This window comes from Octopus sinensis, linkage group LG11, assembly GCF_006345805.1.
Source record: "Octopus sinensis linkage group LG11, ASM634580v1, whole genome shotgun sequence".
NCBI classification, from domain to species: Eukaryota; Metazoa; Mollusca; class Cephalopoda; order Octopoda; family Octopodidae; genus Octopus; species Octopus sinensis.
Genome location: NC_043007.1, coordinates 38,399,800 through 38,426,453, shown reverse-complemented (window position 1 = coordinate 38,426,453; position 26,654 = coordinate 38,399,800). Strand labels below are relative to the sequence as shown.

General features: G+C 35.3%; 1 protein-coding gene across 1 annotated transcript; it reads right to left on the bottom strand.

The window, feature by feature from the left end:
- Positions 1 to 14,949: 14,949 nt before the first annotated feature.
- Positions 14,950 to 26,360, bottom strand: LOC115217097 (ADP-ribosylation factor-like protein 2). Its single transcript, XM_029786693.2, has 5 exons — positions 26,125 to 26,360; positions 21,806 to 21,916; positions 19,743 to 19,905; positions 18,333 to 18,413; positions 14,950 to 15,209 (listed from the first exon to the last, which is right to left on the bottom strand). Exons 1-5 carry the CDS (start codon positions 26,187 to 26,189, stop codon positions 15,075 to 15,077), a joined length of 555 nt encoding a protein of 184 aa, XP_029642553.1. The 5' UTR covers positions 26,190 to 26,360; the 3' UTR covers positions 14,950 to 15,074.
- Positions 26,361 to 26,654: the final 294 nt, after the last annotated feature.

The window sequence follows — 26,654 nt, the reverse complement described above, 5'->3', positions numbered from 1 at the left end:
ATGCTCAAATGGTGCCCTTTTACGTGCCACGGGTACGGAAGCCAGCTGGCTGCTCTGGCAACGATCATGCTCAGATGGTGCTCTTGGCACCCTACTAGCACAGGCATAAGTGCCAGTAAGGCGACGCTGGTTTTGTATGTGAATATACATACACACAGACACATGCATGCAATGTGTGTCTGATCAGTTTTTGTCTACTGAGTTTCACTCAAGACTTTGGTGTGATAGAAAGCAGTGATCCAAAGTTCTTGCCCAATGAGACAAAAATTTAAAAACAAGTTTGGGGGAAGGGTAAATCGATTATGTTGACCCCAGTGTTCAACTGGTACTTATATTATCAACCCCAAAAGGATGGAAGATTAAGTTGACCTCACCAGAATTTGAATTCAACGCATACAAACAGATAAAATACTACTAAGCCTTTTGGCTGGCATGCTACCAGTTCTGCCAGCTTGCTGCCCTAACAATAACAACAACAACAACATTACGACCTTTTTGATACTCAGTTGTAAGATACAAGATTCTTTTGCTTATGGCAGTTATTCAGTTCCTACTTCCTGAAAATTGCCCACTGAACCTTTCTTCCTTGAATTATGATAGTCAAATCCTTGATGTAAAAAGACAGTTTGTCTAACAACAAATGTATTATTAGAACATTATATTTCAGTAGTCTTTCTTTTAAATTTTTTCAGTCTTCACTGTTTTTCTTTTTTTTTCTCTTTTCTTCTTCCAATTATAACACAGACAACGTAGAATTAAGAGGACTCTTCAGTGTTGCTAAAGGCAAAACAACTTCTATGGTGCCACAAAAAAAAAAATGCACTTAGTAGATAGTGTTAAAAAGGGCATACAACCAAAATTAAGACATTGTCCTCCAACCCATCAGATCCTATCAACATGTCCAACCTTTGGTGGTATGGAAAGTGGACAGAACTTAAAGATAAAGTCATTCACTGTCAGATATTTAACCAGTTTACTAATTCTTTCCAGTTTAGATTCAAAATATTACAAATGTATGTGTATCTACAATTATAGGGTAATCTCAAGATCTCTCAGTAGCAGTCCTACCTATCCCTTAACTCTTTTAATACCAACCCCCCTCAGACTTCTTCTGACCCTGTGATACACACTTCCTGATTTAAAGGGATCTAAATTAAAACTTTCCATCAACATTTCATATCATTTTTTGTTCCAAATACCAGCTTAATAATGACAGTTATTCCACTAAATTCTTCACAATTTTCAAAATTAATCGAAGCAAAAATAGTATATTTCAGCTGAAATATGTTAACAAAATGCTTAGAGACAGGATGGTCATGGCTGGAAATATATAGATGAGTTAGTGATAAGGTAGTCATGGTTGATCACTATTTTTGATCAAAGGTCTGTTCATTCAGTCCTGACCAGTCACACTGGTCAGTCATCTTCATGGAAGATTGCAAATGAATGGCACTATTTGTATGATAATGATGCTTGTTCACAAGTGCATGATGTCAGAACAAGAACACACACTCATATAAAATAGGCTTCTTTCAGTTTCCATTTACCAAATCCATTCACAAGTCTTTGGTCAACCTAAGGCTATAGTAGAAGACACTTGCCCTCAGTGCTCATGACTATTTACAGAGCCTCAGAATCTAGTAGGAGGGAGGGTCTTTGTTTTCAACTAGTCCCTTTCTCTTCAAAACTGCTGGCATTCTGCCTAAATTAGACACAGTAGTTATTATTACTATTCTGCCTCCTTTCAGTAATTTTTTATATTTCTGCTACAAACCCAGCTCAGTTTTCATGTTTCATTTGTCTGACTGCTGTGCTGGTAGGCTAACTGTTATCTAATTCTCTTTTTACCTCTTTCTTTGTCAATCTCATGCTTATCTGTTTCTGTAAACCATCTTTCTCAGCAGAGCCATTGCTTTCTCATTCTTCCTTCTCTAACATGACATAAAGACGAAAACTAGCAAACAAAAAAGATAAAAATAGGACACATAACTTGGTGGTTTATATATAGAGATTATTATTATTATTTTATTCAGTGTGGTGGAAAGGTAGACTTGGCAAAGCATTGGCAAAAATGCCTTGTGATACTTGTTCCAGTTCTTTATGTTCAAATCCTACCATGGTCAACTTTGCCTTTCATTTCTTTGGGGTTGATTTATTCAACAAACTCCCTTCTTCAAAATTGCTGGCCTTAATGCCTTAGAAACAATTATTATTAATCAATAGTTGCAGAAAAAATACCTAGTGGTATTTCGTGGCTATTCTTTCAGAATTAAAATCCTGCTGTTTCCAACTTTGCCTTTTATCCTATCCTATTGTAATCAATAAAAAGCTTATCAATTAAGCATTGGGAATCAGTTGAATCAATGATACTGTTCTATAAATCTGAAACCTTGTGTCAATGTTAAGAATAAAAAAAAAAAAGAACAGAAAGATATGGGGAATTGGAAAAACAATTAGAGCAGTGGAGAAAATGCTGTTACATTCTGAATTCAAACCTCACCATGGTGAACTATGCTTTTCATCCTTCCAGGATTGATAAAGTACTTCTATCGGTTTAGTGAACTAACCTCTCATCAATTGTAGCTGTGTTAGAAATAATTATTATACAGAGTAACTGAAGCCGACTAAATTTGATATTTTTAAACACTTGTTATGTGTACTGTTTACATTAGTCAAGATGGTGTCCTCATCTTGATTGTTGCTTTCACTACATTTTAGTTGCATAATATGTAAACAGTATACATAATATTAATTCCTCATCTCAGAAATATAGAGTTGCACTTGTTGTTTGTTATACAGATTTACGTTGTTTTTGTTTGTTTTCTTTTTTAAATTCTTTGGTTTGATATCATATAATAGATATCAGTAATACACAGGAACAATTCATTCCAATTAGCAGTCTTCCCTCAGCCCACTTCCACTGCTGCATCAAGTGTGAATTATGAATTCTAAGTGTTTTCCAAGTTCAAGGCACTCTTTACTTTGGTGGAAAAAGCATAAATACCACATCTTCCAATATCTCCCAGCCGCTCCATTTTCTTAAAATATTCAACTTCATGTCAGTATAATCAAGATCATGTCAATTTCGGTAGGATATGGCAGAAACAGTGGAGCATCAAATGAAATCCTTTGCAATATTTAGTTATATTACTTTACATTCTGAGTTCAAATCCTGCTGAGTTTGCTCATAGTCATGTACTGGAGTTGATGTTAACTGTATTCCTCCTTACAATATTTGTTGCCTTGTGCTGTGCCAATGCTAAAAATAATTATTACTGGAGATGGCCAACAACAGAGTGCCAGAATAAATGCATTATTATATTTAGTTTCATCTCTCTTATTTTCCAGGTTCAAAGCCTTAATTTTCAAGCATATACCAGTGACATATTAGAGTTGAATGATTGATTTTATACATTCTCTCTTTTACTTGTTTCAGTCATTTGACTGCGGCCATGCTGGAGCACCGCCTTTAGTCGACCAAATTGACCCCAGGACTCATTCTTTGTAAGCCTAGTACTTATTTTATCGGTCTCTTTTGCCGAACTGCTAAGTTATGTAGACGTAAGCACACCAGCATCGGTTGTCAAGCGATGTTGGAGGGACAAACACAGACACACAAACATATACACACACATACATATATATGTACATATATACGACGGGCTTCTTTCAGTTTCCGTCTACCAAATCCACTCACAAGGCTTTGGTCAGCCTGAGGCTATAGTAGAAGACACTTGCCTAAGGTGCCACATAGTGGGACTGAACCTGGAACCATGTGGTTGGAAAGCAAGCTACTTACCACACTGCCACTCCTACATAGGTAATTTTAAATTTGGGTATACACTTGGTAGTATGCCATTTAAAGCCCATTCACTGTATTTGGCTATCTGATGTCATCAACAGTATGGATATAAATGCCACTGGATTTACTTCATGAATTCCTTGTGTCTGTAGAGTTTACAGTATGAGAGAAAGAGAAAGAAACTGGAAATTACAAGATTTTTTATTAATAACTACAATCGTTTTGACCCATCATGCATTGGTCCCTTGCAGGTGAGATTCTGTAAAAGTAGTCGTGGTGCAACATTCAATGCAGATGTGCCTCATCAGTTGATTTGTCAAAAGGTACCTCATTCTTTAATCTCCATTTCGCTTATTTTATTTAGAATACATTTTGGTATTTTCCTGTAGCTAATTGCATACAGAAAAAAAACATGAGTTGGAACAAAGAACAGTTTTCTTATATGAAAGAATTGTTCTTCATTCTAACTCCCGTTTTCTCCTGCATGCAAGTAGTTACAGGCAAATACCAAATATTTTCTTTCTCTTTGGCCATGTGCCTTATAAATTATATTTCTTTTTAACCTACCTTCACACCTTAATCTGTTAGCAACCAATTGGTTTTTTTACTGGCTTAGACATGAGTAATTCATTGTTGCTATGTGAGAAAGTTTGTGTGGTGTTCATTTAAAGTCAGTGCAAATTGAATATAAATCTCTCTATTGCTAGGTAATTCTCTTCAGTAAAAGCCTACTTCAAGTATCTATTACTCACAGGTAGTAGAAAAGGGTGTCTTGCTATGAAATGACTTGTGGCAGAGTTGAGCTAAAATTTTATCATGGTTCCTATTTTAACTGTCTGCATGCAATTATTGATTAGTTAGGTGTACAATACTAGTGGTTGTCACTTACCTTGATTTTATATCCAGTATGTTTCGATATCTTGATATCTCACTTCACCTCATCCACCCACCTACCTTTCATCATTGACCTTCCTCTACCACAGCTAACTTTTACTGTCAACATATAAAACTTTGTCACTTAGCATTCCTTGTACATTTGCATTATGTCCATACCAACAAAACTGCATTTTATTCCCAGCAGCTCTTATTTCTTTACTACCCACTAGGGGCTACACACAGAGGGGATAAAGAAGGACAGACAAACAGATTAAGTCGATTATATAGACCCCAGTGTGTAACTGGTACTTATTTAATCGACCCTGAAAGGATGGAAGGCAAAGTCGACCTCGGAGGAATTTGAACTCAGAACGTAGCAGCAGACGAAATACCGCTATGCATTTCGCCCGGCCTGCTAACATTTCTGCCAGCTCACGAGCAGCTCTATTATGCTATGACCTTCATGTTAGATTACTACATTTATTTATTTCCCATTTTAGCAAATCTTCAGTGCTCAGTGAAATATACAATATCATTAGAAACAGAGGAAATCAGCTGGACTAGTCTCAATCTTGTTTTGAGATTTTCATCAGTTACTGAGTACCTTCTTTAACTATCCACAGAGATACTGCTTTTAACCCTTTAGCATTAGATTTCTTTGTCAAGTGTATTGCTTATTTATTGACACTGTTTTGAATTAACCATGCATTATCTCTTAGCTTTGATATTTCAATGATGTGACTATTTTTAGAATGACATTGTAAAGTAGGTGTGAGAGGCTGGATCTGGGCTGTTTGAACATAAGATGGATGAAATATTTTAACTGGATACAGCTGGTTTAAATGCTGAAGGGTTAAACCAATAATAATTAAGGGCTTAAACGAACTGGATAGACCAATTTATATATATATAACATATAAATAAAGTCTTCAGTAATGATACTGTAGAATAATAGACTATCATAGCTATGTAAATTAGTTAAATATCATCAGCTATTTTTCAAAAATTGAAGTTTTGCTATAGCTTAGTCATTTGAAATATCAACACCTTCCATTTGTAATGTCTTCATATTCTGATAACTGAGGGGAGGAGATGTCTGATTTTTTTGGTTTTTTACCCTTTGATATCTAACTGAAAGCTTGATTGAAAAAGTAACTAATGCTGTTGCTAGGAATGTTAAAGTACTAACTCAAAGACTCAAGTCTTCTGTGATAAAAAAACAAAATATCAGTTTGTGTCAATATATCTCAGCTGTCTTTATCTTGTGGCTATTTTTTTTTCAACAGTAATTTCAGTTAGCTGTAAACAACACAATATAGGAATATTATCAAAATTTTGCTTATCAAAGTGTCAGGAACTGGTGATAAGATAAGTTTCATTCAACACAATTATTATCAATTGTTGGTATTTAGTTAATCACAAATGTCAACAGGTAGGGGTTTAGATTCAGTTGTTTAGTCTCAGGTTAATCCTGATTGAACAGCAACTGTGACCAATCTTTTTAAGTATTATGGGACTAAATCATATGTTGCTTCCTTTGTTAAAAAGGTATGGTTTGACTATTAGGAGATTTGGCTGCCATCTCCCCCAGATCAGTCGACCTTCTAGAGCAATGGTTCTCAGCTGGAGTCCATATAAGATTCTGTGTTAAATTTATGAGCAATAAATTGCTTATACTTCTACAACATTTCAACAATTTTTAAAAAATACAACTCCTAATAGACGTAGGAGTAGCTGTGTGGTAAGTAGCTTGCTTACGAACCCCATGGTTCCGGGTTCAGTCCCACTGCATGGCACCTTGGGCAAGTGTCTTCTACTATAGCTTCAGGCCGACCAAAGCCTTGTGAGTGGATTTGGTAGACGGAAACTGAAAGAAGCTCATATATATATATATATGTTTGTGTGTTTGTGTTTGTCCCCCCAACATCGCTTGACAACCGATGCTGGTGTGTTTACGTCCACATAACTTAGCGGTTCGGTGAAAGAGACCGATAGAATAAGTACTAGGCTTACAAAGAATAAGTCCTGGGGTCAATTTGCTGGACTAAAGGCGGTGCTCCAGCATGGCCACAGTCAAATGACTGAAACAAGTAAAAGAGTAATAACATTTGATTATAAAAGTTTTATATGATTTTTCAAACATTGAATAGCTAGAAGGGTCCACTTCATTAAAATAAGAATTAAAGGAATTCATAGGTAAAAATAGGGTTAAGAACCATTGATCCAGAGGTTCATTAATCTTTCACTTAGTTCAAATTTCATCATTTGTCAGTAAGGTCAATACTTGGTTCACAACATGTTTATTTGCCAAGACCAACATATGATCTATCACAGGTGTCATTAGTGATGTCATCATTCAGTATATTTGCTTTGCCACATAACATTTAGGTCAGTGGTTGGTTTACCACAAGCATCATCATCTGTGCTTTAGGGCATCCAATTTAGCACAGATGTCAGCATTTGGTAGTTAAGTCAATAATTTGTTACTGTTTAGCTTCAGGTCAACCCCAATCAAACAAAACCAATGAACATGATCATTCCACATTTCTAGGGGTTTTATAAAACATTGCTAATATGAAATAATAATGAAATTATTGTATACAGTACTCAGGTGCACCACAACTTGTCAAAAGTGCATATAAAGAATATGCAGTAATGTACAAATGTCTGGAAAGTGAACAGTGTATGAGTCAGATACATGCTTACATGTGTATGGAGGGGAGAAAATCAGGTGTAGTGTTGGCGAATCTCAGGAAGCATGGAAGTTTTGAAGGATGCAGTGCTCCGACAACTAACAACTAATGCCAGCAGTTTGTTCCATGCTTCAGCAACTCTTAGTGTGAAAAAAACAATTTTCCCCTTTTCTAATTCTTTTAACACTAACCTGCCTTAGATCACTTTGGTTCTGTGATACAAATTTCCTGATCTAAACTGATCTAAAAACCTTCCATCAAAATTTTTTGTTCATTTATGTTCCAAGCATCAGCTATTGAATGAGTTATTTACTAAATTCTTCATTATTTTCAAATCTGACTGAAACAAGGGGTTAAAGTGATCTAAATTAAAATTTTTCATCAAAATTCCATGTTAATTTATGTTCTAAACACTAGCTTAATAACAACAAAACTATTTTACTAAATCATTTTTAAAATAAAGGTAACTATCTCAACAAAGTAAGAAAAGGGTTAAGACAGTGGAGTGTAACTTGAACAAGATTTAGCTGCAGGCTGATCCACCATGAAGGAGCTTCTTTCCCTGATTTGACATCATTTGACAGTAAGATCATTATTTGATCTACTCCCAAATGTCATGCAGCAGGTGGATTAAAAAAAAATTATGGAATAGTGAAATATCCATTGCTAAGACTCTGAATTCATAAACGTGTCAGTTCGTGTGAGAGCTACTGCTACTGTTGATGAGGATAAGTATGATAGATGAGTGAAAGACTGTAATGAGAAAGAAGAGAATGAGTTAGGTGTTATATGTGTCAGGCACTGTATAATTGGAGCAAGGTTTTATAACAGTTCTTTCATTATCATTTTCAACAGATTTACATCTGGCTGGATTATTAGGGTATCAGATTGTTGACTGATAAAGTAGTGGTTCATATTTTTTTTACTGGTGCCATATTTTATCACTCACTTAGTCATTTTACTTGTAAACAATAACTGGAATGAGATACAATTCACTTAAGTAAGCAGCTGACTACACGTGTGGGTGGTTTTCCACCTTGCAGCCTTCCAATCAGAGTGGCCCATAATAGAAGACCCACCACCACACAAATTATAATTCTGTTTAATCAGTCCTATCAATAGTTTAACAATAAGATCTAATTGTATTTATGACCACAGAGGGCTTTTGAAAGCTGTAGCTAAGTTCCAGTTTCATGGTATGTAGCTCATAAAAGATAGGATATTGGTTTAGTGGAGATACACTTGACAGCTAGTTAAACTGAATTAGGTAGACTTAAATACTTCCTAAAGAAACATCAAATCACTAACAGCAGATATGAACTCGCTACCTATGAGCTGATTGTCCAGTACCTTATCCAGAGAGCCATGTCATATCTACTCTGATAAAAGTAGATTATATGTATGAATTGACATTTAATAACTTTCAATAATTGTGGTATGGCAACAAGTTACAATAGTGATTCACTCATCACTACTTCAACAAGTACAGTAAAGTCTATATTTGTTTATTAGATCATAATAAGAAGGCAAATTGGCAGAACCATTAAGTAGAAAGTCTTGTGCTATTTATTACAATGCTGCACTATAAATTCAAAACCTGCCAATGTCACCTATGCCTGTTATCCTTTAAGGGTTTGATATTAAAAGAAAGAAAAAGTACCAACCAGAGTTAGTGGAACCTTTTGAGCAGTGGTTCTCAACCACAGTTCATATAAGATTTTTGGGGATCCACAATTTTTAATGGCTCCTGAAAAAATTTTGCTTTAGATGTATGTATTGGTATGTATTTCAAGAAACAGCTAGGTTTCTATCTCAGACATATTACATAATTCAACCTACATAAATGTGTGAACATCAAAATACGAATTTTTTAAGTATCTGAAAATCTAGTTTTTAATCATTGAATGGCTGTGGTGGTCCACCAGAATAAAATAGTAATTAAAGGGGTCCATAGCTGAAAAATGGTTGAGAACACCTGCGTTAGAATCAGAAAGGATGACTTGCAGTATTTGGTGTTTGTTTTGGCCCTGAAGGTGACGAGCTGGCGGAACCGTTAGCAGTGTATGTAGGCGTGTGGTCAACTCAGAATTGATTGACAAAAAAAGCCTTATATAATAATAAAAAATAAAAAAAAAAAAACATTCCAGAGTTGTCTCCCATATTTGCCAAAATAGCTGAAATAATAATAGCGGTTTTTTTTTTCGTAGTGATCATTTTAATAATCACAGAATTAAATATGTTAATACTAACTTAAATATTGTTTACTTTAGTTTCTCTCAACCGTGGATCGTGGTCAATCTCATTGGACTAAAACTAACTAACCCACTCAAGGTGTTTGGTTTTCACAAACGTGTCGAAAGTAAGTCAGCTTGGTAGAGACCTGTCACCAAGCTATACCTACATTCTATTTTATTCACAAAAATCCTCAAGTCATTTAACATCTGCTAGTAATGGTTAAGTTCTACTTCACTAATGAACTCTAACGAGACTGAGACATTGTCACTATACTGTCAGACACACTCCTCTCTACATTTCATAGCTAATTAAAATTTCAAAGTTGTCTACCCTCTCTGATTATACTTGCTCATTTAGCAAATAATTATTCTCAATGAAGCAGACATTTCTAGGTATTTTCTCTACCCATCCAGTTATTTTTATATCAACATATCTACAACAGTACTTGGCACTACAAACTTACAAAATATTTGTCAGTATGTAATACTGCTGTTATTTAGTTTTCTATCTGTTCTTTGCCTGTGGGTTGACCTTTTGAGATGCAGCGCACAGCAGTAATTCCTTCCTTAATGGTATCTATATATAGTTAGCTTGGGTATATTAGGATTAAGGGCTTCTGACAAAAATATAATGTAATACATGATACAAACTGCTAATATCTCAGCTAGCAGTCCCATTTCATAGCAACTTAGCTATGTCTGCTTTACAGTTGTGAGTGGATTAGGCTTAATGCTGGCAGAGAAATACTTTAAGTAACTAAGGTATGTAAAAGAAGAATTAAGCTTATATTTGTCACAGGTAACAGCAATGGGGATCCCTGCATATGTACTGCAATCAGGACTAATAGGAACGTTTTAATGAGGTCCTCTTGCAGACTACAAGAAACTTCATTATTACAGCTGATGACTTTAATTTTTCTGATACTGTATTCCTGTTGAAATACACTGCCTTTTGCTTCAATTAATTTTGAAAATAATGAAGAATTTAGTAAAATAAGTTTATTATGAAACTGGTGTTTGGAACATAAAATTAGCATGAAATTTTGGTGGAGGTTTAAATTCAGGGCAATTAAAGAACAAGAACTTTGTATCTTAGAACCAAGGGGAATTGGTATCAAAAGATTACAGGGCATGTTGGACAATGACATGATGGCTGCTATAGATATGGTACAAAGAATAAAGAGAGGTCAAAGCTCTTGGAGTTTTGTGATACAAATGTCCTATTTGGAAACTAACCAGCCACCTGATCATTAACCCAATTGATGAAGACACAGGCTATATAAACTTGGTATTTGCCAGGTAATGGGATAGACAACTGATTGTAAATGTTAAGTTCTCCTTGACAGTGAAGAATGTCTCATTCAATATATCCTAAGTTACTGGTCATCAGTCTAAGAGCTAAATGGACCCAGAGACACAAGCCGATATTGAGAAGGAGGGTATCAAAACCAAAAGATTTTCCAGTCAGTTAAATTCAAAGAGGTATTACTCAATTCATGTAACAAAGAGGAACTTAGAAACTTATAACAGAAGACAGCTGGAAGATTCTATGAGCCAACTTGCTATAAGGTACTGACAAAATCTGTGGATGGATCAAGGTTCCAGCCAGATAGGAGGTGATATAGAGGAATGATACAATAGATAGAATCATAAAAGTGACAAGCAAAGTTCAAAAGAAGGGCAGAGAGTAAGGAATGGCATTAGGAAACTAGATGTAAGTTTACATATCAAAAAGAGAAATTGAAAACTAGATACTTGCTTTGCAATGCAGAACACCTCATGCTTCTTTCTGATCTTCTTGTCATAGGCAGTGAGATACTGCCTCAAGTAGATACAACAGACTGACCATCTACTGAAGTTGATAAGATATAAATACAAGGAAAGCAACTGGACCATCAAAAATAGTCATTGAGATGCTAAAAGTATGTAATGAAGTAGAACACACATCAACCAGTATGACTGTAGGATTTGAGATGTCAGTTCTAATGATTCAAAAGTAGAGGAGAAGTTCTAGAAAGAAGCAAGTACAGGAGTATCAAATTAATGGACTATGTTATGAAAGCAACAGAAAGAATTATAACATAACCGATTAGGAAGAGAATTAGCTAAGATGGCACATCATTCAGAGTTATGTTGAGTTGAAGTATAACCAGTGTCCTCTTCCTAATGAAAAAATTACAGATAGTTCCACTATACTTAGCATTCTTCAGAATGAAGAAGGCACCATGCTCTCTAGTCTGGTGGGCATTAAAATAAGGCTAGTAGTAGTTGTATGGCTTGTGAAAGCCATGCAATCCATGTACAGAGATGCTGTCATCAAGGTACTAAAGAAGAATTTAGCTTGCAGGTAAGTATCCATCAGGGTTCAATTCTCAACCCTCTTCCTGTCTGTTGTAATTCTTCAGTCTATAACAGAAGAGTTTAAGACCATGGAAATTCCTCTATGACGTCTCAATTGAGTCGGTCTAAGAGTTAAAGGAATTCCAAACAGCAAGACCTAAATTCAAGATGCTTCAAAGTAAATTTTGCAAAAGTTTTATTCAACTGAAAAGAATAAATGACCCTACTGCTAACAGAGTGGTGGCCTCAATATACAGAATAGGAGTAGATAGGAACACTGTGTTATGTACCAAGTTACAAGTGAATAAGAGATGCAGTGCGATCACAGGTTGGCTGACAATTTTTTTCCAAATGTTTGGAATTAGTTGACAGTTTATGTTACCTTGGTAATTTATTTAACAGTGGAGACGAGTGTTATGGAAGCTTAGTAGCCAGAATAAAGGGAAAAGTTCAGGGATCTTATTTTTGCTAGCAGCAAAAGTATTCTCTGATTGTATGGTTATTGGATAAAAAGTGTGCTTTTGTAGGGTAGAAAAACATGGGCATTAAATATGAATGATGTGTGAAGGCTGGAAAGAAATGCAATGAGCATGCTCTGCTGAATGTGTGCATGAATGACCAAGCACAAATAAACTGAGAAAAAAACAAAGTATAAGAGGAATTAGATGTATTGTAGACTTGTGCTTCTTATAAAAGTAGATAAAGAAGTGCTTAGTAATATAAGTGGAAAGAACATGCACAAAAGAATGACATAGCAAGTATTAACCTCATGATAATAATAATAATAATAATAATGAAATTATTGTATACAGTGTTCAGGTGCACCACAACTTGTCAGAAAGTGCATATAAAGTACATGCAGTAATGTAGAAATGTCTGGAAAGCGAACAATGTATGAGTCAGATACATGCTTGTGTGTGTATGGAGGGGAGAAAATCAAGTGTAGTGTTGGCGAATCTCAAGAAGCATGGAAGTTTTGAAGGATGCAGTGTTCTGACAACTAACAACCGATGCCGGCAGTTTGTTCCATGCTTCAGCAACTCTCAGCGTGAAAAAATGTTTCCTGAAGTCATGGGAGCTGTGCTGTTTTCTTACTTTGTAAATATGTCCACGGGTGTTAGATGGGTGGAGTTTGAAGAGGTGCTCAGAGTTATTGTTTGTGCGATGGTTGATAATTTTATGGGTGTCTGCCAAGTCAGCTGCCAGACGTCGGAGTTTCAATGTGTCCATGCCCAGGGAAGTAAGGCGTTCAGGATATGGCAAATGCCTGATGGAGGGTATTCTTTTGGTTGCATCTCGCTGAACAGCTTCCAGACGATTGATGTCCTGGGCAAGATAGGGGTTCCAGACCGGTGATGCAAATTCCAGGTGAGGTCTTACCATAGCCATATAAAGCCGCAGATAGATAGCCGGAGAGCGGCTCACAAAGGATTTGGTGAGTGATGCCAAGACACCCTCAGCCTTCTTGACAATTTTAGCGATGTGTTTTGTCCAACGCAAATCACTGTCGACAATAACATCCAGGTCACGTTCACATGAAGACTTTTTGAGACTAGTGTTGTGGAGGGAGTAGGTGGACGCTGGGTTTCTCTTCCCAAAATGCATGGTGGTACATTTGTCCACAGCCAGCTTGAGTTGCGAGTCCATGATCCACTGCTGCATTGTGTCCAGGTCTGCTTGCAATAGAGATCTATAGTGTACAGGATTTGACCTCTTTATTTCGAGGTACAGCTTGATGTCATCTGCATATTTCAGCACTGTGGCATTCTTTAAGTTGGCATCTATGTCATTAACATATACAACAAATAAAAGGGGGCCAAGAACAGATCCCTGTGGTACACCAGATGTCATCTCATAGGGCGAAGAGTGCTGTCCTAGAACTGTGACAACCTCTTTTCGGCTGAAAATAAAGGACTTTAACCAGTTATAGAGTTTGTCTCTTACACCCAACGCAGAAAGCTTCACCATAAGTCTTTTGTGTGGCAATAAATCCGAATTGTGACGGCTGGATGAGGCTTCCAGAAGTTCCAGAGGGTTTCTCTGATACAGGATTCCATCAGTTTGGCGATGCAGCTAGTAAGACTGACGGGGCGATAGTTGACAGGCGATGTGCGGTCGCCTTTTTTGAACAGAGGGATGACACTGGCAGTTTTTCACTGTTCTGGAGTAACACCATTGATGTCAAACTACATGAAGGAAAAATATAAAGGCAAGCATGTGCTGCAGAAGACCTATGCAAGTATGATAAAATGGATATAAATATGATGACAATGACATCGCTAATTAGAGAAGTGTTTCAATATTGATATTATTTTTATCAAACTTTTTCCTAACATATTCTAACAAGCATATACTGTTTCATTTAATTTTCAAAATAAATCAAAAATATAGACCTGGTGTTTGGAATATAACTTGATAGAACATTTACCTGTCCCAAATCTCAGTAGTATATGTATAATAACCAAGATTGCAGTTAACTTTAACACAAGGCAGTTTGGAATCATGGATGAAAATGTCCCATCATCACCATTTTAACATTCACCTTTCTATGCTTGCATGGGTTGATGACTTTATAGAGGCAGAGCTCATCCTGTGGTCAATTCTCACCTGTTCTAGGCAAGGTAATAGTTCCCCTTGGCCAATATTTTTGCAGAATATTGGGAATGAGATTCATTTACAACATTATATCAAGACAAGGAGACACAAACACACATATGCAAACAACTAGAGTCTTTCAGTTTCTGTCTACCAAAGAACTTGCCCAAGATACCACACTGTGGATCTGAACCTGGAAAGCAAACTTCTAAACACTCAGCCATGCTGGCATCTTTGTGGACTGGCATTGAGAGGATTAAACCATGTGTTGAATGCACAGCAATTCCAGTTGCCTTAGTTTTTCTAATATCAACATCATCTCCTAGAAAAAACTATGCTACAAGAACTATTCAAAGATGGGTGAATATTTAATACAGTACAGCATTGTGAAATAAAAAAGAAGATTGTGTGTGGATGTACAATTTTAATGCTACGTGAACATTAGTAGTATGAATAAAAAGTCAACATTTACAACATTTTAGGAAACATTTAATTTACTTTCCGATGAATGAAAAAAAAATGAGCTGTAAGTGTTCAGTCCATGGTAAATATTCGACTTGCAATGTCCCCAATTAACCAATCCATTCCTTGCAGTAAATTCTCTCCAGTCAGGGCACTACAGTCAAGTATTAACCAATGGTGAGATTTTATGTTGTCCAGTTTTAAAATCTATAAAGAAAATAAGAGGGAGTTGTTACAATTGAAGGGTTATGAATGTGAATGGTCAGGATAGGGGGTAAATGATAGTGTGTCTGTATGAAAGAAAGAGAGAGAAAAAGTTAGGCTAGAGATTAAAAGAGAATGAAAGGAAAACGGTAGAGAGAATGAGTGAAGAAACAAGAGAGAGAAGACAAAAATGAGTTATAATAACTGAATGGTTAAGATATTAAATTATCATCTTACAGACTTAAGAATCAAAACTCTGTTAGTTTGTGTTCCTTATTGAAATATTACAATACTAGCCACAATGAAGTAAGTAACTAAAAACCCTTAATGGTGCTTGGTGTCCAGGGATCATTACAATAACAGATTAGGAAATTAAAACAAAAAAAAAACTTTGATATTATTTGGTACTCCTTGGCAAAACATTACAATACTAAAAACATCAAATCAGCAAAATACAGAAAAACCAAGTCAAAAATTGTGTTAAAAACTGTTGTGGCTTCACAAAATTTTGTTCATGTACATTGGATCTCAGCAGCCTCTAGAAGAGCCCAGAGTCTTGTTGCAAGCATGGTTGTGGTTACCAGTCTTCCTCTGCTCTGACTAAGTAATTGAAAATGAGGATGGCATTCCCAGAAGATTTAATAAGAACACTGCTTAAAGTGTTGAACATCTTGCCATGATAACTATTACCAGCTAGATTATTTAGGGGAAGGGGAATTAAGTGACCTTTGACCTTCCCAGGGCCACCATGAGATGAGTTGCTGACACTTAACAAACATCGTACATAGTACCATATTGATGTGATCAGATTTACAAGTGTCACTAATGCAAAATCAATCAAACATTTGTTTATTGTCAGGTATGAAAGGAATTACATATAATTATTAGAATTTGTGACTAGCACTTGTGTGAGGTTCTAAAAGATGATTCAGTAAACATCAGGGAAAAAACGGAGATGTTACGAAGAGAGGAAAATACCTAACATTTGAAACAGACTTTCATTGGAGAATGAAGCAATACTAGAAGATATCTTCTATGATCTTAAAATACTAGATGGTGTTTGATACAACTATCACAAAGATATTCTTTATGATCAGCACAAGAACACAAGAAAATACTTTTTATAATTATTACGAAAAATCCTAACATCTGCTATAACTATCAGAAGAATACAAGAAGATGTCTGCCATAAGTATGAATATAATATATTTTATACTTAGTTATATGGAAGGGTCAGTGCACATGTCCCATTTTAGGGTTTCTGAAACTGATGGGAAGGAGAGAAGGTAGCATTGGCATTCTCAAACAAGAGAGCTGGTCAAAATGGTTACATCAGTGTGGACTCTCTGAAAGGTGCCCAAGCACTAGGTGGTGGTGTTAAGCCGGACAATAGGTCTGCTATGACAATCATATGAATGTGAGAAGATATCCTTTGTCTTTCACAAAATGAAAAATCATTTTCTATGACTATCAAAGATTGTTTAACACTGCTTTATGAGGAGAGGAAGGTCACCAACTCATGAAACATGCAGTTATATCCCCTACAGACATTTTGTCATGTTTTGGGACAGAACACTTTATTTCATATTGTTTCAGTTCCCTTACTGTAGGAAAAGGTATGTCATTATTTGAGAATATTACTTTTCATATACAGATATCCTATCTTATGAAACCAAAGCTAAACGCACACACCCCTAACAATCTCCACTCTATATTCAAATGACATATCTTTTACATTATTTAATGAGATGTTCTAACAAAAATATTAGCTATTTTCTCTCTTCACTGCAATTACTAACAAAGCAGCTTTTACATGGTTACTTAACATACTTGAAATGGCAGGCAGATCTCTCTCATATCATCTATCATCTTAAAAAAATTACATCCTACCATCAATTTATGGCTGTTTATGATACTGGTGTCTTGTGGACAGATCAATACAGCCTGAGTGTTCATATAAAGAGTTACTGTCCTTCTAGACAGGTTGGTTTCTATGGCTGGGTGCCCTTCTTAAGATCAGCTACTTAACACATATACTGGGCACATTTTATTGCGGCACCAGTACTAGAGAGGTTGTCATGTCCTGGACAAGATTAAAGAGTCTGCTTAATCCTATGCTGTCTGCTCATTTTCAACCCCTTTACAGAGAGTACTGAGTACATTTTATCATAGTATCACCCCTAGTAAGGTTGCCTTCCACCCAACAAGACCAAAAGCCTTCACTAGTCAATAGTGTGTCCATTCTACATAAGTATGATACCTGAAAGTCTTCTCAATCAGGATTGACCTGGGGCTAAACAACAACACCAATTTTTCATTTTATTGAAAAGGTCCAGCTTGATGTAGGCCTTACTGATATGCCATAGTGCTAGCCAATAACAATATAATAAACCTTACAGGTTTTAAATCTCATTGGATTGGAAGGAACAGACAATCAAATTTTACATCAAATTGTGTGTCCCCTGCCCCTCATAGATAAGTGGGTAAATCTATTGATGCTAACATCCTTCACAACCTGGGACTTGATGTCATCTACTTGATTATCAGTCTAAAGGAGAAACTGGAAAAGGTTGGTCACTGTCATTGGTACCTCAGATGGTTGATTAAACATTATCTGTACACAGACACAATGGTTATAAGGTTACAAAGCTTGACCATTGATGATATGGTCAAATCTTAACATTAGCCATTGTCATCAGTTAAGCAGCACATTGTTTTGCTTAACTGATGACAAGTTCCATTTATGCTTTGTAGATAAATCATTACCATATTTTCCAGCATACAAGTTGAACTTTTTAGACCAAAATTTACAGCCAAAAAAAGATTGTTCAACTTATATGCCAAGTCGACTTTGGAGGATCAAAAATTCCATGTGAAATGCAGCATAATTTGGAAAAATAGTGACACTGTTTGAATGTTTTCACATGTTTACACTGTACTCAACTTGTATGCTGAAAAAGATAGTAAAAGGTGGTGAGGATGGCATCCACATGTAAAACTACCTACTGATCCAATAATATGCAAAAGATCATATTTTGTAAAGAAAAAAGCCCATCACATTTATGATAAGATGGAACAACTGAAAGTGAAAAAGAAAAAAATGAAAACGAAACAAACAAAAGTTACCTCTCTGATTTCTTCGGCTTTAAGAGCACCAGGTAAGTCTTGTTTGTTTGCAAAAACTAGTAGTGTTGCATCTGCTAATCGCTGTAAGTAGAAAGAAGTAAACTATTAGAATTAAATGCATCAACTAATTTTTTTTTTAAATGTTCTACAAATTTTAACCCTCTATGCTTGGAATTATGGGATCTCAGGAAAAGATATAAAAGGTCGAAATGAATTTTAGAGATTAAACAGTTTAAGAAATGATTTGAAGAGAAAAAACATGCTACCTTCAAGATGTCTACAAATCAGGATGAGAGCCTCTATATCAGTGGTTCCCAATCTTTTCATTACCAAGGACCCCTTATATCTAAATTAATTTTCCCTGTGGGCTTTTTGAAAGGTTTGTCTGCTCAATAAATCTTGAACTTAGCTCATAGAGCCTCAGTACTTTGTGGTTCCCCCAGGGGTTTACAGACCCCAGGTTAGAAACCATTGTTCCCAACCTTGTCTCTTGACTTGTTAGAACCAGGAACCCAATCTCTTTCAAAAACGAAATAAGATACTGAATATATGTAGTTCTGTATCAGTGGTTCTCAACCATTTTTTGCCTATGATCAAAAGTATGACTAGCTATGACCATTCCATTTTTTTTTACCAGGTATGGTTTATATAGAAGAGTAGTTCTCAACTGGGGTCCATATATGACTTTGTTAAAAATTTACGTGCAATAAACTGGTTATATTTCTACAATGCACAAAATATTTAAACAATTTCTTATACAATTCCTAATATTTAATCATAAAAATATAATAGGAGTTTTTAGGGATTGAATGGCTATGAAAGTTCCCCAACTCCCTGAGTAAAATAGAAATCAAAGGGTCCATAAGGTCTGCTTTTCTTCATCTTCTTTGTAGTCTCTTGAGTTTGCCAAAAAAGATGATTCTGAAAGTTCTTGTTGAACAAATGTTTGTGTAGCACATAAGCTCACCCACTCTATCAAGTCAACATTGCCGGGATAAGTGCAAAGTGTGCCACACATCAGTTGTGTTAAAGTGGTTGCAGAAAAACATGAAATAAAGTATTTTGCTCAAGAGCACAACATACTGCACAGTCCAGGAATTAAAACCCACAATCTCACAAGTGTAAGTGCAACAACCCAACTTCTAGGTCTGCTCAGTCAAAGTTAAAACAACATGAAGGATGTTTAAGTTTCTGCTTTATTTAGATCTTCATCAGCATTTGTTGTCCTTTTGTAAAAATTTAACCTACCAAACTAAAGTTGGTTCAAGATAATTGGATGCATATTCCATTGCCTTGCAAATACTGTGTTCAAATCTTGGTATGGACAAAAACAATATTGTAAGAAAGAATGTGATAACAAAAATAACAAATAAAACCAATAAATAATTTGAATAAATCATTGCAACTGACTTCTTCCACTAATAAAGCATCCAGTTCTTGCTTACAATCCTGCAGCCTCATTCGGTCAGCACTATCAACAACCCAGATAAGACCATCAGTAGATTCAAAGTAGTTTTTCCAGTAGGAACGGAGAGACTTTTGGCCACCAACATCCCATATGTTTAATTTATAACTGAAATGAGTGAAAATAAAAATCACAAATGGAAATATATTTTTTAATTATTTCAGATATTTTAAAGTTTCTTTGATTTGAAATTTCAAACCAGTAAAATTTGACATGTTTATTGGCATATTTTCATAAAACTAAATTAGAATGATACAAATGAAACTGAAATTTCAGTCTTTTTAGAAATTTTAATTAAATTTCAAAGACGTACCTGTCTTGCAAGTGATTTGATCTGAGATCATGTTTCAAAACTAAAACAATTAGATGACAGATACATGTTGGCCATTCAAAAACACACAAAAACTGTTAAGTTTACTAATCATTTATTATTTGGTGCCAAAATTTTCATCAAATGCAACCTGGTCACTGACACAGTTCTATTGCAACTGGTCTGAGATGAGGATGTTGACCAGCAGAATTCAGGTTTCAGGATTTTAAATATAATTTTTTTTTCTCATCTATATATGTTGGTCATTCTGGTTGCCATCAGCTGGTGTACATAAATTTCAACCAAAAGCCAAGGTAACTGACTTAGTTTGAGCATCAGGTTACAACAACTAGGATGACTGATCTATATAGAAAAAATATATTTAAAACCTGAAGCCTACAAATTTTGGCCAACAAGTGAACTGTGTTAATAACTAGGTTGCAGTCAGAGCAACAAAAATCTTGATACCAAATTACAAATAATTAAGTGAAGTTAATTGTTTTTTTATGTTTTTGAACAGTTAACATGTATTTTCCATACTGTAATTGCCAAGCTTTTAACTGAAAATATAATATCCTAATATCTTCTGTTTTTCCTTTCCAATTTCAAATTTATTAAAAAGAAATTAGTTTTATTAATAAGATAAAACACCAAAAAACTTTAATATTTCAATCTCTACTCAAAATTCTAATTGTATTATAAAAAAATGAAGAGAACGCAACTAAATCACAAATTTTGATTGTTTATGCTTACTGTTAGATGCAAACTTGAACACATTCTATTAAACAAAATTTAATTTTATAAAGAACATTTATAGTTACCATCTTGAACTATATATTTAAGAGACCTCATCAGATCTATATGTACTCCATACATACTACCTATACGCTTTCTTGGCTATTTGGTATCAACAGTCATCATTTACTCTCCAAGGTATCTATCTCTCTTACTATCCATCATTTTCTCACTCCTATTCTCTCTAGTGCTAGTGTCAAAACAAAGTACATCCAGTACACTCTGTTAAGTGTGCAGTTGGAAGGGCCCTTTAGTGTTGTTGATGACATAACACTCAACAGTTCCGGTGTCATAAAAAATGCACCTAATATACTTTGCAAAGTGGTCAATGTTAGGAAAAACATACAACTGTAGAATCCAAGCCCAAAATGGAACACCCAAGAAAGATGTGGTTTCTTGACTCGTCTAGGAGTGCAGCAATGACCTGTCTAACTCATGCCAATATGGAAAGCAGATACAAAACAAAAACAATGATGAATTGTTGTGGGTTGTCTTATAATTAGTAAAGCAACAGTATGCTTTCCTCCTTAAAGATTTGGAAAGCACTTGCTTAGATCATCCTTGCATCTATGTACCTTGGGTTAACTAGCCCAAGAACATGTAGCACTTCAAATCTAATCATCATCATTGTTTTCATCATTAATATCAGTTATAAAGAGAATTTCAGTCAGATTAGTACCTTACCTTAGAGGAAATACAAGACACTTTACTCCAAATGGACTAGCCTAGACTACAAAAAAATATATTTATTTTTAACTATTTAGTGTCAGACACAGTTCTTAGGTTATTAATCTCTTTAATCCAATGAACCAACTATAGACTGAAAAAAATAGAAATATTTGAAAAATATATATATAAAATACTGCATAGAATAAAAGGAAAACAAAAAGAAAACAAACTCACCCAAGATGTTCTAAAGTTTTAATGTTAAAGCCTAAAGTTGGAGATATGGTATCAACATCTTCACCGTTGAATTTTTTTAGCACTGTTGTCTTACCAGCATTATCTAAACCACTATTTGGAAAATTAAGGAAGAAATAAACTATTTATACAAAAACAAATATATATGTATACAGTGGTTGGACAAAATATTGAAGACACTTTGTTAAACTGAAGTTTTATTATTTAACATGGAGTAGTGCATTACCAAATGGAAGTGCGTATAAGTAAATCAAGAAGTTTAAAAGTAATGGTGCACTGTTTCACCATTACCATCTCTTGGATCACTGCTCATTTTTCTTCTTTGGTGCACATTGCTAGTGGAGTGGGCATGCTTACACTGTAAAGCCAGAAATAAAAATGACACAATCAAGCTCAAACTTTGATCACGTGACCACAATAGTACCATCTATAAGCAAGCATGTGCAGAAGGCGGTGTGACAATAATAAAGATATGTTATAGTGAAAGTGCAGATAATTTTTGACTTCTCATATATTGGGTTGTCTGGAAAGTTCAATCCGATTTATAGTAGCTTACCTTTTGACTTATTTTAGAACATGGTTGAGTCCATAAAATAGGATTTGACTACACCTCTATTTAGAGCACAGTTTAAGCTATCTTTTCGTGGAAAAAGGATTATGTTCCTATAACCTGTGTTAATTCTGTAACCTTTTAAAATGGAAGATAAGAAAGTTCATTTTCGGCACTTGATGCTTTTCTTTTTCCGTAAAGGGAAAAATGCCTCACAAGCAACCAAAGAAATATGCGCAGTTTACGGTGATGTTTCTTTATCCGAAAGAACTGTATGGAAGTGGTTCACAAGGTTCAAAGCTGGAGATTGTAGCCTTATTGATAAAGAGCGATCAGATAGACCATATACTACAGATGATGACCAAATCAAGTCATTAATTGAGAATAACCCACATTCACAGCCCAAGAATTGGCAGAAAGTCTCAACCTATCAAAATCAGTTGTTCATGAGCACCTGGTAAAGCTTGGGTACACAAATTGCTACGATGTTTGGGTACCACATGAGTTGAGTGAGAAGAACTTTTGGATCACATTTCCATCTGTGATTCGCTTTATAAACGGAATGAAAATGCGCCTTTTTTAAAGCAAATTATGACAGGGGATGAGAAATGGATTATCTACCGAAATGTTCAGAGAAAGCAATCCTGGAGTAAGTGACATGAGCCACCCTTAGCCACCCCAAAAGCAGGTCTTCACCCTAAAAAAGTCTTGCTTTGTGTCTGGTAGGATTGGAAAGGAATTCTGTACTATGAGCTTCTCCCAAGTAACCAGACAATTAATTCTGAGAAATACTGGATGAGTTAAAAGCAGCAATTCAAGAGAAATGTCCAGAATTGGCCAACAGGAAGGGTGTTGTTTTCCAACATAATGCAAGACTGCACGTTTCTTTGCGAACCAGACAAAAATTGCTGCAGCTCAGCTGGGATGTGTTACCCCACCCTCCATATTCAGCAATCTCATCTAATACATGTCTCTGTTTGCAATTTTCTTAATTTCTACAGTTGCCGAAGACCATCCTTCCATCCCTGTTTCAATGATGTGATAAGGATAACATTAAAATAAGAATGTGGATTCTAGTTTCATAATAAATTAATGTATTTCCTCATTTCAATAGCTGGAGCCTTGGAACAAGAGAATATCTTAAGCTGAAACTGAGGCACACTTTCAATTGCTTGTTGAAGCCATTTATGACATTTTAAAAGTTATTTTGCAAGGGCAGTGAATTAACAGACTGTTCAAGGAGTTGGATAAAAATGCCTTGACATATTTGTTCAAGCCTTTTATGTTCTGGGTTCAAATCCTGCAGTTTACTTTTTATCCCTCTGGGGTTCATAAAATAAAGTACCAGTCGAGGTCGACTATGCTAAAAATTATTTTGTATCATGCATTTTATGAAGAAAAGTATCCATATTATAGGTTTCCAACAGACCAGCCATTTATTCATTATATTTTTTATGGTAAGAGTATCAAAGGGGTGTCTGTGTAACTTGAAAAACACACACACACACAATTTCCCTAATGACAAAGTTATTTTATTAAATTTCTCATTATGTGTGTATTTACGTTTCCTAGTCCTGATATCGTTCTACGGGGTGTCGTTATCACACAGGCAGTGTCCTTCGTTTCCAGTCTTCCATGGAACATGTCCATCCAGGTGAAATAGTACTGCACTTGGAAATAGATGAAGGTCGGTGACGGAAACGGCATCAGACTAGAAAAGCTGGTCAGTTTCGTCTGGCCCATGCAAGTATGGAAAAATAGACGTTAAAACGATTGTGTGTGTGCGCACTCCTTTGCTAGTTTTAGTCCTTGGACAGTGGTCAATCGATTATATCGACCTTGGAAATTACGAAAATTAAATTTGACAGTTTATATTGCATATTTATGAAACCATATCACTTGTTTGGCTTACACCGGTCACGAGCTATTAACAGCTTGTCTTAAGAGCTATTTTGTTTAGCTCTATTTCCTCGCACGTGCTTTTGTCAATGATTGTCAAACAAAACTAGGGGCGTGGAAGACGCAACGGCAGTGACTTAGCATTAGAACGAGTCTTCTGCTTACCCAAGAATATATAACAGACCCAAAAGTGTCGTAACCATAAAAACGTGTACGGGGCAGACTTCACCCCCTACCATTAGCTATGCAAGTGTGCAACAATGCCTAAACATTTTCCTAATTTTGACTCTCCATTAAACTTCAACCTGATTTGGGTACAACTGTTGGTTAGAAACCTCGATCCCTTAAGTGAAAGCCTCCAGATTTAGAGAGAAAAGGTATTGTGATTGGGATGTTCATTTCTTCTCTCAAAACGAAATGTTTGAAACCGGGTAGTAGTGATGACTCGAAACCGAAGACTCGTTTTAGCAACTATTTATCGTTTCATTGGAGTGACAATTAAAAGACTGAGTGAAGTAGTTCAAGAATTTGGAAGGGTATAAAAGAAGCTATCGAAGAGTTTAGATACTATATCTTTCATATATGATTATTATGGAAGTACATAGGGATCAGAGTCTATATAAGAATGATAAATATAAAAATTACAAACCAAGAGTTAATATTTCTATAAAGTAACCTGAATTTAGATGGGATTCCTTCTCGTTATATGTTATAAAACACACGATATATATAAATATATATATATATATATATATATACATACACACACACTGACATAAATATGTAGTTTATGATGAAAATGATACAACACGCAATGTAAAATTGATAGGTAGGCAAAATTCGATAATGTGTGTGATATTACTGGTATTTATTTTATGAACATCGGAGATATTCAAGTTAAAATTCACTCCAGCAAGATCTGAACTTGGAATGCAAAGAGACTGGGGCAAAATTCTGTAGAGAGCACTCACTTCCTCTTCAGCCAGGAATGTTATGGTTGATTAAATCGATCGCTTAGTAATAATGGGCTTCCTCGCTTTTAAGGGTTCTAAATTCAAACTGGTGTTTCCACAGCACTTTTAGTCCTAAATTATAATGTTTCCATGCTGGTGGGTACACATGTGAAAATTACTATTGTCGACTCAATCGAGATACTGGTTGTTGCTGCTATACGCCGACAGTTTTTGATTTAGTACGTGCTCTAGAACTGGATGTGGTGCAAAAGTCATTTAATTCATAACAGTTGTGCATGTGAATAGTGTGGAGGGTCTACCAGACGAATTTCACATAAATTACATTGCGACGGTTATCGATGGAAATGCAGTGGATGTAATTTTGTAAAATCTATTCCTACTTGTTCGCATTTGTCATTAAAATAAATGAGAACGATTTGATCATATATTGGTAGTGCCGAGAACTTCCGCAAAAGTATGTATGGAGCGAATTACGAATATAATGTTATTTCTGGCTGAGTGGCACAATTTTTGAAGAGATCTGTGTGTAGAGTCGGATGTTTCAAAATTTAGTTTTAAAAAAAGAATTCAGGACTGTCACTTTTTCTGTTGACTTTAAGACCGTAAAAACGAGGTGCCTAGTAATAGGGTTATAATAATAATAATAATAATAATGAAATTATTGTATACAGTGCTCAGGTGCACCACAATAATAATGAAATAATAATGAAATTATTTTAACATTACTGGTTACTCGTTTTATCAAACATGGATAGGATGGAAGGCAATATGAAGCAATCCATAACCATAAAATGAAAAAAAATCGAAATTTATAACATGGAAATATACAGTTAGAGATAGATATAATCGTAATAAAACATAAATACATGAAAGGATACAGCATAAGAATTCGCATCTCTTTTTCTTTCTGTTTCATTTTTTTTAGTAGTGTTAACAGCCCCATCACCGCACAGACATACCAAATGAACAATCCCGGTAATTAATAGCAGAAATATTTATCCGTCGAAAGCCGACAACAAAACAACTGAGTGTCACTCGAGAAGCGAGTGACTCGGCGGCGTTTCGTAGTTGGCTTGTCATAAACTGGTTCGCAGCGCAATACTTCTACACACCCTTTCACTCTGTCACTTTGATTCTATGCTTGCTTTACTTTCGCTCCGCAGCGCAATACTTCTACACACCCTCCACTCTGTCGCTCTCACACTCACGTCTCTCTCACTTTGATTCTATGCTTGCTTTACTTTCGCTCAATTCGATGTAGTCGTGTATTTTATAATGACACTCTAAAAAAGCGTAAACATTTTTATTTTTAATTTTAAAGCAGTTAAGAACCGTTCTTAAAGTTTTAAATCTAAGCGTTAAAATCAGTTTATTTTTAAAGTTGTTCCTTTTGCTCTAAAAAAAAATC

Coding starts and splice junctions, on each gene's coding strand:
- LOC115217097 (XM_029786693.2), bottom strand. CDS start 26,189: ATGGGGCTGTTAACACTACTAAAAAAAATGAAACAGAAAGAAAAAGAG. Junction 19,906..21,805: donor AAAACTTTAGAACATCTTGG/GTGAGTTTGTTT, acceptor CACTCATTTCAG/TTATAAATTAAACATATGGG. Junction 15,210..18,332: donor AAGCCGAAGAAATCAGAGAG/GTAACTTTTGTT, acceptor TTTTCTTTATAG/ATTTTAAAACTGGACAACAT.